Here is a 13,872-nt window from a genome sequence, read left to right on the forward strand (position 1 = left end):
GTGTCCCCCCGTGTGTCTTGGTAATCTCCCAGCTCCCCCCCAGTCCCTCCCAGTGCTCTCCCAGCGCTCTTAAGTAACCCCCCAGTCCCTCCCAATGCCACCTGGTTCCCCCCAGTGTGTCCCAGTATCCCCCAGTAATCACCCAGTGGGCTTTGGGAGTCTCCGAGGAGGTTTGGGGGTCCTGGAGAGACTTTGTGGGGACCTTTTAGCAGTTTTGGGGTCTCTAGGGGGTTTAAGGAATCCCAGACGGTTTTAAGGGTCCCTGAGGGGGACTGGGGGTCCCTAAATGGGCTTGAGGTGCCCCAGGTGGGTTTTGTGGGTCACTGAGAGGGTATAGGGGGTCCTGGAAAGGGATGAGGTCTCTGAGGGGATTTGGGAGGACCCTGAGGAGGTTTCAGGTCGAGGGGTGGATTTCTGAGGGGATTTCAGGGGTTTTGAGGGGATTTTGGGGGGTCCCCTAAAGCCCAGCAGTGGGGTGCAGACAGTCCCCCAGCCCCCAGGGGAGGGGTCCTAGGGATGCTCCCCAAATCCGGGGGAGGAGATGTACCACATCCGGGTAAGGGGATCCAAGTGCCTTCAGTATATCCCAGTGACCTCCCAGTGACTCTCAGTATGGCCCAGTAACCCTCTCAGTGACCACCTAGTGTGTCCCAGTGACCTCCCACTGCCCCCCAAGTATGGCCCAGTGATCCTGCAGTGAGCACCCAGTAACCCCCAGTATGGCCCAGTAACCTCCCAGTGTTCCCCCGTGTGTCCTGGTAATCCCCCAGTAACTCCCCAGTTCTCCTCTCCAGTGTGCCCCAGTTCACCTCTAATCCCTCCCAGTGCCATCCCAGTGTCCCTCAGTAACCCTCAGTCCCTCCCAGTGCCCCCTGGTTCCCCCCAGTGTGTCCCAGTATCCCTCAGTAATGACCCACTGCCCCCCAAAGCCCCCTGACTGTCCCCAGATGCCCTTGGCCTTTCTGTGAGCATTGCAGGGAGGGGGGATGATTTTGGTGTCAGAGGGAACAAGGGGGGCTCCTGGGGTGAGATGGAAGGTTGGGGACATCAGGGTTGGGGTTTGGGGATAGTGGGGTGGGGTATGGGGGCAGTGGAATTGGGGGAATTATGGCCATGGAGAGGCCCTTGGAGAGGGACATTGGAGGGGACATTGGAGACACCAGGGGGGTCTCAGGGTGTTAAGGGGAGAATTAGAAACACCAAGAAAGTCTTGGGAACCCCAACGGGGTGTCAGGACTCACCTGCTCATGGTGCTGCCCCTCCTCTTTCCCCCTAGAAATCATTAACCCCTCCCAAATGTCTCCCAACCCCCATTTTCCTTTTAATCCCCTCCCCCTACAGATCCCTTTGACCTCCCAAGCCCCCTTTTAACCCCCCAAAATGCACCCAAAACACCCCAAAACCCCCCAACCTCCCCCCCCAAATGTCCCCCAGCCTCCCCTCAAATCCCTTCCAACCTCCCACCCAAAGAGGTATCACCCGGCACCCTGGGACAGGAACACAGTGGGTTGTACTGGGGGCACTGGGCTGTACTGGGAGGGCACTGGGGGGGGCTCAGGTGTCCCAGGACAACGTGGCCAAGCTCCAGGAGAGATCTGGGGAGCAGTGAGGAGGTACTGGTCTGTCCTGGTCTGTACTGGTCTGTCCTGGTCTGTACCCCCAATCCCCAAATCCCCTCCCCAGCTCCGCCGGGACCCTCCTGGACCCCAAAGCCCCCCAGGCCCCCCCAGGCCCCTGACTTGGTCCTGCTGCCCCTTGAGCATCTGCAGCTGCTGCAGAACCAGGCATTTCATCAGCAAATGTGCAGGTGACCCCAAGCTGGGGGTGTGTTGATGTGCTGGAAGGCAGGAGGGCTCTGCAGAGGGACCTGTGTGAGGCAGAGTGTGTCAGCAGGAGCAGGGAAGTGATTGTTGGGCTGGAGTGAGCGCTGGTGAGGCCACCCCTGGAGTGCTGTGTCCAGCTCTGGGCCCCTGAGTTGAGGAAGGCCCTGGAGGGGCTGGAGCAGGAGCAGAGAAGAGCAGCGAGGCTGGGGAAGGGAGTGGAGCACAAGTGGTGTGAGGAGAGGCTGAGGGAGCTGGGGGTGTTGAGGCTGGAGAAGACGAGGCTCAGGGGAGACCTCCTGACTGTCTGCAAGTCCCTGCCAGGAGGTTGGAGCCAGGTGGGGCTGTTCTGCCAGGAAGCAGCAGTAGGACAAGAGGGCTGGGTCTTGAGCTGTGCCAGGGGAGGTTTAGGTTGGATATTGGGAAGCAATTTTTTCCCAAGAGAGTAATCAGGCCTTGGAATGGGGTGGGCAGGGAGGGGGTGGAGTCAGCGTCCCTGGAGGTGTTGAAGGTGAGAGTGGATGTGGCCTCAGTGCCATGGTCTGGGAAGCACAGTGGGGTTGGATCCAGGGTTGGACTTGATGATCTCGGAGGTCTTTTCCAACGTGGCTGATTCTGTGATTCTGTGATTGCCATTCCTATGGCAGCACATGCTTGAGGCTCTATCCCCAGGGTGATAGAGATGTCTGTCCATATCTATCTCCAAGGTTAGTCTGTAAATGTGTGGTGTTAGCAAAGCAGGCTGAGTTCTGGGCTGGTTGTAGAAGGAGAAAGAAGCCCAGAGGCCAGTGCAAGCAGGCAGCCCTGAGCTTGCACCTGATGTCCCCTCCCTGCAGGTTCCTGTCCTTGAGCCCAGGCCCTGAGGTGAGGCTGAGAAGTGGCGCGGAGGTGAGCCCAGAGCTGTCCCTGAGGTGAGGCTGAGAATAAGTGCAAGGCAGAGGTGCTGCTGAGGAAGGAGAGCCTCGTGGTGGGGAAGAAGACAAAGCTGTGAATGCCCATCCCCGAGCAGGTGCTGTGTCCATCCCCTGTGTGCCAGGTGAGCTGGGGCTTTGCTGCAGAGCTGCGGGCGCTGATTTGAGCGTCTCCAAGTGCTGAGATGGTGGGCACCCAGGAACACAAACTGTGCCTGGCCACGGAGCCTGCAAAGAGGAGCAGAGACAGCGGTGTCAGTGTGGGGGTTCAGGTTGTTCCTGTGCCTTCCCCTGCAGGCCCTGTCTGTCCCTGCTGGGCCCCTGTCCATCCCCATCAGGTCCCTGCCCGTCCCCCCCAGGCTGAGCTCCCCCCAGGAAGTGCCGTGGAGCTGAAGCTGCTGCCATCCCCCCCCTGCAGCCGCTGCCCCAGCCAAGGGAGCAGCAAAGGCAGGGCCAGGAGCAGAGGCAGCAGCAGGGGAGCCCTGGGGGGGGCGGGAAGCTCTTGTGTGGGTCAGGAAAGAGGCGCTGGGCACGAGGCCGGGGCTGTGCTGAGCAGGCCCAGCCCTCACATCCCCCCAGCCAACGCCGGCTGCCCGGGGGGCTTGGGAGGGACCCCCAGCCCGTGTGCCCCACACTGAGCTGGCAGAGAGAGAGCCAAGGGACAGGGCCACGGGCAGGGCCACGGGTGAGTGTAGCAGTACGTTCGGATACATGTCCGGAATAAAGACAAGTGCCAAAAAATACGCAAGCACACAAAATATCTTTTATTACAGTGAGAATAATAATAATAGCAATAAACTTAGCAAGAGGAATTAAAAACTAAAAAGGATACAAACTAACTATGTTATCGGGTGGCATTAAAACAAATACTACGAACAGCATTTCATACAGTATTAACTAGTGAAAAGGGATACCAAAAAAGGATCTTGACACAATATTATGGATAACACGATATTGGTTAGTAAAAAGGGAGACTAAAGGAAAAATACTATAAACATAAAAGGGGAGTTAAAGGAACACTAAAAGGATATTAAAAAGTTTGTTCTCTCAGTTGCTTCCTATCAATAACCTGTGCTTACCCACACAGACAGGCCAGGGCTGTCAGGATCTGCAGCAGCTGGTCGGTACCCATGCTTAGCGGGCGTCCCCGCGGAGCAACACGGTCTCGGTGGTAGGATGAGGATCGCTCACCCCAGCAGTCTCGACACCCCATTTTTATCAGTTCCACATTACACTACGTAGGGCCAGTACGTAGCATAAGGTGATGCCTGAATGGCAGCCAAACACCGCCTAATCATGACCTCATGGCAACAGTCTGCGCATGCCCTACTTGTAGGGCAAGGGGCCAGTGACCCCTGCCCACATAACCTTCCTCCCATCATCATCTTTCTCACCCCTATGTATGACCTCTACCATTGTGTTTCAAGGGTAGATGTATCTATCTTGCAATATGTAGCAAAACCAAGGAAGAACTCAGCTCTGATAATAGGGGATATCAAGCTGACTTGCTAAAAAGCACAATGGACCTTACAATTCGCTTGTGCCATAAGTTACATTGTACCATACTCTAGCTGGTTTCACATCCTAATATGATTTCTTTCTCACGCCTCTATGCTCCATTGATCATCTAATTCAAAAGTAACCCCCTTACACCCACCAAGTGCATCCGTGCCTTGAGCAACGTGAATCCCACGGGTGCACTTCCCTTTCCTTGAAGCGGGAATAACCCAGTCTGTTTTCCCAACATGTTTTTAATGTGCACTACAGGAACTTTATCCCTTTCTACGGCATGTGAAAACTTGGATTGGACAGGGCCAGCCCGATTGGCACATCCCCCAGTTTTGAGTGACCAGGTGGCCTTTCCTAAATGTGTATCCCAATGTCTGCATGTCCCAGCACCCACTGCATCATTCCATCTTTCCCGAGGCTGGTGCATGGCAGGTGTGCTGGTTTTAGCACCAGCAGGAAATTAAAATTCAGATAAGTCACTCCCCTTCCCACGGCCCTTTTGGTGAGGGAGGGACAAAAACTGAGAGACTCTGGGTGGAGATAACAATTCACTAAAAACACAGAGCAATGGAATAAGACACAGTCAGAACAGCAATGTCACCAGCAAAAGTATCCAGAAAGAGAAGGTGCTTCACCCTCAAAAGGGGGTCACCACCAGGCACACAGACAAGATGCCGGGTGCTCCCCGTGCGACGTGTCCGCGCGGTGCCCCCGAACAAAGGCAATGCGGTGGGGGAGCTCCCAAGGGTAACGTGTCCAACCCCTCAGCCCAACAACAAGGAGAACCAAGGACAAGCCAAGCCCCGGGAGCTGGGTCGTCCCAGCCGTGTGGCGCAGCTGCTCCCTGGGCTCAGTCCCGCGCTGGCTCCTCTCTTCTCCTCCCAACCCGACGGCTGAGGGGGCTGAGGCTGCCCCCCAACCACCTCGTCCTGCTCAGGGCTTTGTTTCAGCACCACGGCCCATCGTGGTTTCCCCTTTCAGCACCAAAGGTCCATCGTCCCAATCCAGGGCAAACATGACGGGGCAGCATCGGGGATGGGGAGTGCAGGAGTGATGCTGACAGTCCCTGCCCTGCAGAGAGCGGGGCAGGATGGAGCAGTTCTGGTGCAGAGCCCCGGCTTTTCCTGCTGAAAGCACAGCCCTAGGGATGGCATGGATGGTACAGGATAAATAACTTGGTCACACCCACAAAGAGCTAAAGTGCCCCTCCTGCTCTCTAACCAGGACAGTGTGGTGACTGACCGCAGCAATGGGAATGTGTGATGGTTGCCATGGTAACTGACAGTAGCAATGGGAATGTATGATGGTTGCTATGGTAACATTGTAGCAACGTGAATGTATGATGGTTGCCATGGTAACTGACACTAGCAATGGGAATGTATGATTGCTGCCATGGTAACTGACTGCAGCAATAAGAATTTACGATGTTTGCCATGGTAACTGACTGTAGCAATGGGAATGTAGGATGGTTGCCATGGTAACTGAACATAGCAATGGGAATGTATGATGGTTGCCATGGTAACTGACCGTAGCAGTGGAAAGTATGATGGTTACCATGGTAACTGACCGTAGCAACATGACTCTATGATGGTTTCCATGGTAACTGACAATAGCAATGGGAATGTGTGGTGGTTGCCATAGTAACTGACCATGGCAATGAGAATGTATGATGGTTGCCATGGTAACTGATCAGAGCAGTGGGAAGTATGATGGCTACCATGGTAACTGACTGTAGCAATGGAAAAGTATGATGGTTGCCATGGTAACTGACTGTAGCAATGTGACTGTATGATGGTTGCCATGGTAACTGACTGTAGGAATGGGTCTGTATGATGGTTGCCATGGTAACTGACCATGGCAACGGGGATGTATGATGGTTGCCATGGTAACTGACCATTGCAACAGGACTGTATGACAGTTGCCATGGTAACTGAACATAGCAATGGGAATGTATGACGGTTGCCATGGTAACTGAACGTAGCAACATGACTGTATGATGGTTTCCATGGTAACTGACCATTTCAATGTGAATGAATGATGGTTTTTAAGAAGCACTAGGCCCTGCTTGACACGACTTTGGAGGTTGCAAACTGTGTGAAAGCTCTGTGTTTATACTTACAAACTCTGTGAAACTATGCAATGTTTATAATTGTTAGCTATGTGTTTATAGTTGTAGGTATGAGAAAATCCTGTGTTTATAGCTGAAAGTTTTGGGAAAACTGGAGATAAAGGAACACCTGCAAGATCTCGGAAAGTCCCTAAGGGCGGATCAATAGGAGGGACTTTGGGTGGCCCTATGATGTCAGGCCGCGTGGACAGAGCACCAGAACCAATGAACCGAAGGCGTGGTACGCGTGCACAGACTGAGCTAACCAATCACCTTGTTGTAAGCATGTACCCGGAAAAAACTAAACTGTATAAAAGTTAACTCCTTTAAATTGAACATCACCTGATCATACTGACTGTCTGCGTGTGTTCCGGAACTCCTGCCAGCCAGAACCCCAGGCGCTGTTTCCAAAGGAACCCCAATGAAAGGGGGACGCCGGAAAGACGGGTGGACAAGTCCTGAAATGGAACTCTGTGTGTGCAGCCTCATTTTCTCCTTCAGTGCCCACAGGAGAGGGGGCAAAGAAGTGAGGGTTGGGACCCAAAAACTGTTTTGAGGGGAAAATGAGGATTAAGGGGATAATGGGAAAATGGGAGGAACAGGGAAAGGGTGGAAAAGGGGAGGTGGTCTCGTGGGTCGAATGGTCTCATGGGCACAAAGGGGTTGGGAAAGGGAGGTGGCCCCCCTGAGCTCCCAACATACTGTGGAGTGCTTGGATTATGCCAACACTTTCAGTTTAAAGGAATTACAGAGGTATGACTGAATCATTTTTGTACTCCAGGTTTTAATGATGGCAAATCAGATCTATTGAGAGAAATCAATTATTTAGGGTTATAAGTAATCAGACAAAAGATCTTCATCAGAATTATTTACTGCATAATACAAACACTAAAACTACCAGGAGTACAGGATAAGAAAGGACAGTGCTCTACACTAAAGCAATCGTTGAAGAAATTCTACTCAAGCTGGCAGAAAAGCAAGAATTCTTAATTAGAGATGGATGGAACTCCCCCAGACCAACGCTGGTGGGGAGATCTCTGCTCTCAGCCTCAAGAAGTGACCTTGGGGGGTCCCCAGCCAAGGCAGGAATCTCCACACACACCCCAAGAAGGGTTCTGTTGGAAGAAGCTGCCCCTGGGAAAGGGGACTGGCCCTTTGTCGTCGAAAGGGATGGACTGACAGTCACTGGACTCCAGGGGTTGCCTCAACCATCAGGGGCTTCATTCGGGGTGGAAGCAGCGGCCGAAGCTCTTCCTTCACGTGGGGCACTGGTAGGGCTTCCCTTACTGGTGGGTCCTTAGGTGGTAGGTCAAGCCAAACCTCTGGGCAAAGCTCTTCCCACACTCCCCACACTTGTAGGGCCTCTCCCCGCTGTGGATGCGCCGGTGCCTGACAAGGTGGGAGTTCCGGTTGAAGCCCTTCCCGCAGTAGGTGCAGTGGAAGGGCCTCTCATCCGTGTGCGTCCGCTCATGCCTGAGGAGACTTGAGCTGGTCTGAAATCTCTTCCCACACTCCCCACACTTGTAGGGCCTCTCTCCAGTGTGGATGTGTCGGTGGGTGACAAGGGTGGAGTTCCGGTTGAAGCCCTTCCCACAGTAGGTGCAGTGGAAGGCCCACTCCCCTGTGTGTGTTGCCTTGTGCTTCAGGAGATCTGAGCTGGTCTGAAACCCCTTCCCACATTCCCCACACGTGTAGGGCCGTTCCCCAGTGTGGATGTGCTGGTGGGTGAAGAGGTGGGAACTCCGGTTGAAGCTCTTCCCACATTCTCCACACGTGTAGGGCTGTTCCCCAGTGTGGATGCGCTGGTGTCGGATCAGGTTGGAGCTGGTCCTGAAGCTCTTCCCACATTCCCCACACGGGTAAGGCCGTTCCCCAGTGTGGATGTGCTGGTGGGTGAGGAGGTGAGAGCTCCAACTGAAGCTCTTCCCACATTCCAAGCACCTGAAGGGCTTCTCCCTGCTGGGAGGCTGCTCAGGGACCACCAGGTCAGAGCTCCCCCTCAAGCTCCGGCCGCCTTCCCAGCACAGGCTGGCTCTTTGCTCCTCAGAGCACCCTGGGATGGCTTTGGAGCCCCTCCTGCGGGGGGATCTCCGGCCCTTTTCCTCCCCGCTGCCTTCCTGCGCCGGGGAGCCCTTCAAAACGGCCTCTCCCACCAGGGTCTCACGGGGGGATTTGTCCTCCGGGCTCTCCGTCCTCAGCTCGGGGCCTGGGGCAGGAAGCAAGAAGGACAGGCAGGGGATTTGCCTCCGGCCCACAGGGAAGGCCAAGGACATCCCCCCAACTCCGGCCCCGGCAGGACGGCGGCGCCAGCGGGGTTGTCCTGCAGCCGGGGCCATGCTCGGCTGACAGAGCCAGCACAACACCCGCCCAAAGGGACACTGACTGCCTCCTCACCTGCCTGGGGCGCCCAAGGCATCTTCCTCTTCCTCGCAGCCTCCTCCTCCATCCGCCCAAGCTTTGGGAAGGACAAATCCTGATGGGGGGGAAAACAAGGGCTGAGCACGTTGGCTTGGGGGTTCCTCCTGCCCAAGTCCATCTCTAGAACTCACTGGGCATCCTGTGTCCATAAAAACCTCCAAAACACCACGATTCAGCCCAGAAAAACCCAAACCACTGAGATTCAGGAAGAAAAAGTCTCAGAAATAGCAAGAAGACCCTCGTCCCCCAAACTGCAAAAAGTTGAGATTCAGCTAAAAAATACTCCAAAATATGAAGATTCAGCCCCAAAAAAGGTGATGGGGACTGAATTTTGCGCTCCAGGAGGAAAGTAATTTGATTTCAAGTTCATCTTCAAGGGGCGCCCTGGGATTGGAGCCTGGGCTCTAATTAACCTCTCCTGTGCTGCCAAACAGCAGGAGCTGTATGGCCAAGGGACAAACTGTGATCCCTGTCAGTGTCCATGGCCCCTGTCAGTGTCCTTCAGGGAAATCGGGAGGAGGAAATGAAGAAACCTGTTTGGAACTAAACTGATGTTAAAGTGGGAAAAACCTCCTTCCATGGAAATAAAACTTCGTTTTTCCTGGGCTGAACAAGCTCATTCAGGGATGAAGGACTGGGACTTCTGTGGACACTTGTGCTGGTTTCTTTGGACACTTGTGTTCCTTCAGAGAGCCCCTGGAAACACTCTGCTGTTCACTCCCAGTGCCACCAGTGCCTGGGTCCTGTCTGCAGCAGCAGATTGCAGTGGGATGGGAGAAATGCTTTTCTGAGCCTCTGGGCTGGACACAGGCACAGCCTGACCCTGAACCCAAGGGAAACAAAGACAAATTCCACAGCTTTAGCTGGACCAAGGCTGGGGGGGCTTCCTGAGGGCAGCACTACACCAGACTGTTTTGTGTGTGTGTGTGAGACAGGCAGAACCACAAATGCCTGCACAGCCCAGAGCAGTCAGTGTGGGGCTGTGCTTGCTGCTGCAGAGACCCCCAGGGAACAAACCCAGGCAGGAGTTTGGGTTTATTCCTTGCTCTGTGTCACTGGAATAGAATGTTCCACAGGAGCTCTGTCCCCCTCTGTGGCACCAGGTGGCTCAAAGCTGAATATGGAGGGGGTCAAGTGCAAGTTCCCTTCTGAAGTGTGTGTCCCTAAGGAGGACACTTGCCTTATTACTGCTTATTATGTGTAATATCTTATAGATCTATCATACAACATCTAAGGATGGATTCTATAGAATATGTGCCATATATATGATACAGAATAATCTGATTATTGCTTTATCTGTCTGTCCAGACAGATATTGTGTATGCAGAGAGATTGTATTTGAGGGATATGTTCCTCTCAATACCCTGTGAGCTCCACTCCCAAGGCCAGCAAATTCCTGAAGCTCCCCCTTCTGTGCCCTGCAGGTTTTGGCAGATTTGCAAGAGCAGGGGAATCATTCCCTGCAGCCCCTTTGCACTGTAGGAAATGGGAGCCCTGTGCACATCCTGCTGCCTCCAGATTCCATTCTGGGTGTGGGAACAACCCTGTGGGGAGCAAAGAAATGCCTGGTTCTGCAGGAGCTGCAGATGCTCAAGGGGCAGCTGGACCAACTCAGGGGACTGAAGGGGGCCTGGGGGGCTTTGGGGTTCGGGAGGGTCCTGGGGGAGCTGGGGAGGGGCTTTGGGGATTGGGGGTACAGACCAGTACAGACCAGGACAGACCAGTACCTCCTCACTGCTCCCCAGATCTCTCCTGGAGCTGGACCACATTGTCCTGGGACACCTGAGCCCCCCCAGTGCCCTCCCAGTACAGCCCAGTGCCCCCAGTACAGCCCACTGTGTTCCTGTCCCAGGGTGCCAGGTGATCCCTCTTTGAGGGGGGTTGGAAGTGATTTGAGGGGGGGCTGTGGGAGATTTGGGGGGATCTGAAGAGTTTAGATGGGGATTTGGGGGTTTTGAGTGCCTTTAGGGAAGTTAAAAGAGGTCTTGGGGACATTGGAGGGTCAGAGGTACCTATGGGGGGAGGGGATTAAAGGGGAAATGGGGGTTAGGAGACATTTGGGAGGGGTTAATGGGGCCTGGGGGGGAGAGGAGGGGCTGCACCAAGAGCAGGTGAGTCTTGAGACCCCCCCTGGTGTCCCCAAGACCCTCTTGGTGTCCCCAGTTCCACCCCTGACACCCTGAGACCCCCCTGGTGTATCCAATGTCCCCAGGGCCTCTCCATGGCCCTATTTCCCCCCTAGGCACCCCCAATTCCACTGTCCACAAACCCATCCCCACTGTCCCCAAGGCCCATCCCTGATGTCCCCAACCCTCCATCTCACCCCAGGAGCCCCCCCGGACCCTCTGACCACAAAAACACCCCCACACACACTCACAGAAAGGCCAAGGGCATCTGGGGAAACATTGGGGAGAGTTGGGGGGCTTTGTAGGGCACTGGGCGATTACTGGGGGATACTGGGACACACTGGGGGGAACCAGGGGGCACTGGGAGGGACTGGGAGTTTACTGAGGGACACTGGAAGGGACTGGGGAGTTACTGGGGGATTACCAGGACACACGGGGAGACACTGGCAGGTTACTGGGCCATACTGGGGGTTACTGGGTGCTCACTGCAGGATCACTGGGCCATCCTGGGGGGCAGTGGGAGGTCACTGGGACACACTGGCTGGTCACTGAAGGGGTCACTGGAAAGTCACTGGGATATACTGGGGTCTAGGGATCCCCTTACCCGGATGTGGTACATTTCCTCCCCCCGGATTTTGGGGGTCATCCCTAGGACCCCTTCTTTTTGGGGCTGGGGGACCCCCTGGACCCACTGCTGGGCTTTAGGGGACCCGCAAAATGCCCTCAAAACCCCTGAAAGCCCCCCCTCGACACATCAAAACCTTCTCAAGGTCCCCTCAAATGCCCTCAGAGACCTCATCCCTCCCGAGCACCCTCTAAACCCTCTCAGTGACCCGCAAAATCCACCTGGGACCCCCCAGTCCCCTTTAGGGACCCCCCAATCCCCCTCAGAGACCCTCAAAACCGTCTAAGACCCCGTAAACCGACCCTCAAAACCGTCTAAGACCCCGTAAACCCCCTAGAGACCCCAAAACTGCCTAAAAGGTCCCGCCAGGACCCCCAAACCTCCTCAGAGACCCCCAAACCCCACCTGGCACCCCCCAAATCTCCTCAGAAACCAAAACCCCCTCAGAGACCCCCAAACCCCTTCAGGAACCTTCAACCACCCCCTGAGTCCCCTCAGGACACCGAACTCCCTCAGGGACCCCTCAAAACCTCCTCGGTTATCCCCGAACCCCCCCGCTAAACCCTCCCGAGCCCCCCCGGGGGGACTCACAGCACTCAGAGCGAACCGCAGGCCCCGCCGCCATCACCGAGTCCCGGCTGCGCGCGCACCGCGTTCAGAGAACGCCGCCGCAGCCAATCAGCGCGCGGCCACGCCCCCGCAGCCCCGCCCCCGCCCCTGCCGCGTTGGCTGCCGGGAATCGGTGATGGCGGCGGGTCGGTCGGTGAGCTCTGAGTGCAGGCGGGGGGTGCGGGAGAGCGGGGTCTGGGGATCCCCTCGGGGGCTGCGGGGAGCGCGGGTGAGGGTGGAAAGGCTGGAGGGCTCGGGAGGGTTTAGCGCGGGGGGTTCGAAGGTTCGGAGGACCCTCTCGGGGGCCGCGGGGCCCGGAGGCCTCCCAAGAACCCGGAAGGGTGATTCGATTCCTGAAAAAGTCCCTCGGAGAAAAAAATTCAAAACCACCCAACCAAAAAAAGAACCCTAAAAAAAGGAAAAGTGAGAAAAAGGTCAGGAAAAAACTGCAAGGGCGAGGATGATTTTATTGCTTTGCTTCAGTTTTTCCTTGGTCTCCTCCTTCTCAGATTCTTTGCTCCCTTCCTTTACAGAAAGCTCTTCTGCTGTTCTGTGGTTTTGGGGTCCCTTAGGGGCTTTTAGGGGTCCCTGAGGAGGTTTGGGGGGGCTCTGAGGAGCTTTGGTGTCGCGAAGGGACTTACGGGGGAGGTTAAAGGTTCCTGAAGGGGTTTGGGAATCCCTGAGGGAGTTTTGGAGTCTCCGAGGGTATTGGGAGGTCCTGGGGGCTTTGGGGGGGTGTCTTTGAAGCAGTTTTGTGGGTTTCTAGGGGGATTTGCAGAGTCCCAGAGGATTTTGAGGGTCCCTGAGGGGGTTTTTGAGGTCCTTGAAGGGGCTTGGGGGTCCAGGTGGGTTTTGCAGGTCACTGAGAGGGTTTAGGGTGTCCTGGGGGGGAGATGAGGTCTCTGAGGGGATTTGGGGTGTCTTTGAGGAGGTTTTGATGGGTCCAGAGGTGGATTTCTGAGGGGGTTTCAGGGGTTTTGCATGGATTTTGGGGGGTCTCCGTGTCAGTCCTGTCTGGCCACGGCCAACTAAAACTCCTATGATGCCATTTCCCATCCCACTACAGCACCTCTGCCAGCCCAGCAGACCAACCCCAAGGAAAGGGGATCCCAATTCCCCCCTCAAACCCCAGAGACCCCCAAAACTCAGCACACAGAGACCCCAAAGGAAGGGGGGCCTGGGTGTCCCCTAGAGCCCAGCAGTGGGGTTCAGGGGATCTCCCAGACCCCGGGGGAGGGGTCCTGGGGGTGCCCCCAAAAATCCAGGGGGAGCAGAACTGATGAAGGGGATCCCAGTGCCCCCAGTATAGCCCAGTGACCTCCCAGTGACCCTCAGTACAGCCCAGTAACCCCCTCAGTGACCATCCAGTGTGTCCCAGTGACCTCCCACTGCCCTCCAGGATGACCCAGTGATCCTGCAGTGAGCACCCAGTAACCCCCAGTATGGCCCAGTAACCTCCCAGTGTCCCCCTGTGTGTCCTGGTAATCTCCCAGTAACTCCCCAGTCCCTCCCAGTGCTCCCTGGTTCCCTCCAGGGTGTCCCAGTATCCCCCAGTAATCCCCCAGTGCCCCACAAAGCTCCCCAGTTTTCCCAAACATGTCCCCAGATGCCCTTGACCTTTCTGTGAGCAGGGTGGTGGGGTGTTTTTGTGGTCATTTTTGTGGTCAGAGGGTCCAGGGGGGCTCCTGGGGTGAGATGGAGGGTTGGGGACATCAGGGATGGGGTTTGGGGACAGTGGAATTGGGGG

General features: G+C 55.6%; 1 protein-coding gene across 1 annotated transcript in view; it reads right to left on the minus strand.

Annotated features, from left to right (window-relative positions):
- The window catches only part of LOC135405264 (zinc finger protein 883-like), a 127,708-nt gene extending 119,060 nt beyond the window's left edge, over window positions 1–8,648 (minus strand). The window contains exon 1 of the mRNA XM_064639928.1: window positions 7,869–8,648. Within this exon, the coding sequence (XP_064495998.1) occupies window positions 7,869–8,620 (752 nt within the window). The 5' untranslated portion in view covers window positions 8,621–8,648. The remainder of the gene's footprint in view (window positions 1–7,868) is intronic.
- Window positions 8,649–13,872: the final 5,224 nt, after the last annotated feature.

Source organism: Pseudopipra pipra, chromosome W (genome assembly GCF_036250125.1).
Source record: "Pseudopipra pipra isolate bDixPip1 chromosome W, bDixPip1.hap1, whole genome shotgun sequence".
Classification (NCBI taxonomy): domain Eukaryota; kingdom Metazoa; phylum Chordata; class Aves; order Passeriformes; family Pipridae; genus Pseudopipra; species Pseudopipra pipra.